Source organism: Rattus norvegicus, chromosome 11 (assembly GCF_036323735.1).
Source record: "Rattus norvegicus strain BN/NHsdMcwi chromosome 11, GRCr8, whole genome shotgun sequence".
Lineage (NCBI taxonomy): Eukaryota > Metazoa > Chordata > Mammalia > Rodentia > Muridae > Rattus > Rattus norvegicus.
Genome location: NC_086029.1, coordinates 54,528,050 through 54,529,634, shown reverse-complemented (window position 1 = coordinate 54,529,634; position 1,585 = coordinate 54,528,050). Strand labels below are relative to the sequence as shown.

The 1,585-nt window shown below is 37.4% G+C and overlaps 1 protein-coding gene across 1 annotated transcript; it reads right to left on the bottom strand.

Moving 5' to 3' along the window:
* Positions 1-345: 345 nt before the first annotated feature.
* On the bottom strand, positions 346-1,263 carry Or5ac22 (olfactory receptor family 5 subfamily AC member 22). Its single transcript, NM_001001103.1, has one exon. It carries the CDS (start codon positions 1,261-1,263, stop codon positions 346-348), a length of 918 nt encoding a protein of 305 aa, NP_001001103.1.
* Positions 1,264-1,585: the final 322 nt, after the last annotated feature.

Here is a 1,585-nt window from a genome sequence, read left to right as displayed (position 1 = left end):
ACAAAACATGTTACAATAAGACAAGGCAAAAGCCCTCATTTATAGAGTGGGAAAAGTCACCCAATAGGAGAAACAGAGTTAGAACAGTAGGTAAAAGAGTCAGAGACACTGTGTCTATGGACTAAAAGCAATGTAAAGTACAAATAAATAAAGAAACATAAAATCATGAATGACTCTTATAATTGTAGCTTAATATTTTAATAATAATTACATAATTAGATAGGTATGTGTAGTCTAACAACAGGCAAGATTTCGATTGTGTTTAGAACACATAATCTAAAATGATGATGCATTGCAAAAGAGAAAAAAAGATAATAAAAAACTGAAAATTTCAGAAGATAGTTTTCATTTTATGAGTTTCTTCAGAGCACCCAAAACTTCTTTGTTTCTTAAGCTGTAAATAAAGGGGTTTAGCAGAGGAATCACAACTGTATAGAACAGAGAATACATTTTATCCTTCTGTTTACCTGACCCAGACCCAGGGCTCACATACATGAAGAGGAGAGTATCATAGAACAAAGAGACAGAGAGCAGGTGGGCACTGCAGGTGAAGAAAGCTTTTCTTCTGCCCTTCTCAGACTTCATGTTCAGGACAGCAAATAGGACACGGGCATAAGAGACTACAATGGTCACAGAGGTACTGATTTGTATGGAAGAAGCAAAAATAAAAGCCACCAATCCATTAAGAGATGGATCTGTGCAAGAAATTACGTAGAGTGGCATGATTTCACAGTAGAAATGGTCAATAACATTAGACCTACAGAACGTTAATCTGAATAATAATCCCACATGAACTATAGGGTTTAGAAAACCAATAATATATGACATACTGATTAGCACAGTGCAGAGTCTTTTGGACATCACCACAAGATAGAGCAGAGGATTACATATGGCTACATACCGGTCATAGGCCATGGCTACCAGGAGGAAAATTTCTGTGGTCGCGCTGAAACAAAAAAAATAAAACTGGGCAAAGCACTCACCTATGGATATCATATCATTCCTATATAAAAATTTCATAAGCATCTTGGGTGTCACAGAGGATGAAGTGCAGGCATCAGCAAAGGCTAAATTTCCAAGGAAAAGGTACATGGGTGTGTGAAGATGGGGGTCCTTCCAGATGAGAAAGATTAAGCCAAGGTTGCCCACCATGGTGGTGACATAGATGAGGAAGAACACCAGGAACAGGGGGACTTGCAGCTCTGGACGATCTGTTATTCCTCTGAGAACAAACTCAGTCAGCAGGGTGCTGTTTCCTCCCATCCCAACCCCTCCGGATGCTCACTGCTGAGATGAGACAAAGAAAACATAACCAAGACTCAGTGAGAACAGCACCAGATCATAGTCTACTCATCCATGTCAGATTCTCCATAAGAAACAAGAACAAAGCGAACTGTTTCTGCTTTCAAAGCTTTCCTGAAGTAGGGATCATTTTAGGAACAATTTTGATGCATACATTTTATAACATGCAATTATCTGAGAAGTAACTGAGATCACAGACATCGATTCACCTGAATTTATAATTTAATAACATTTAGATTATGTTTAACTTAAACACATTAATAATTTATATTTGTATATAAAA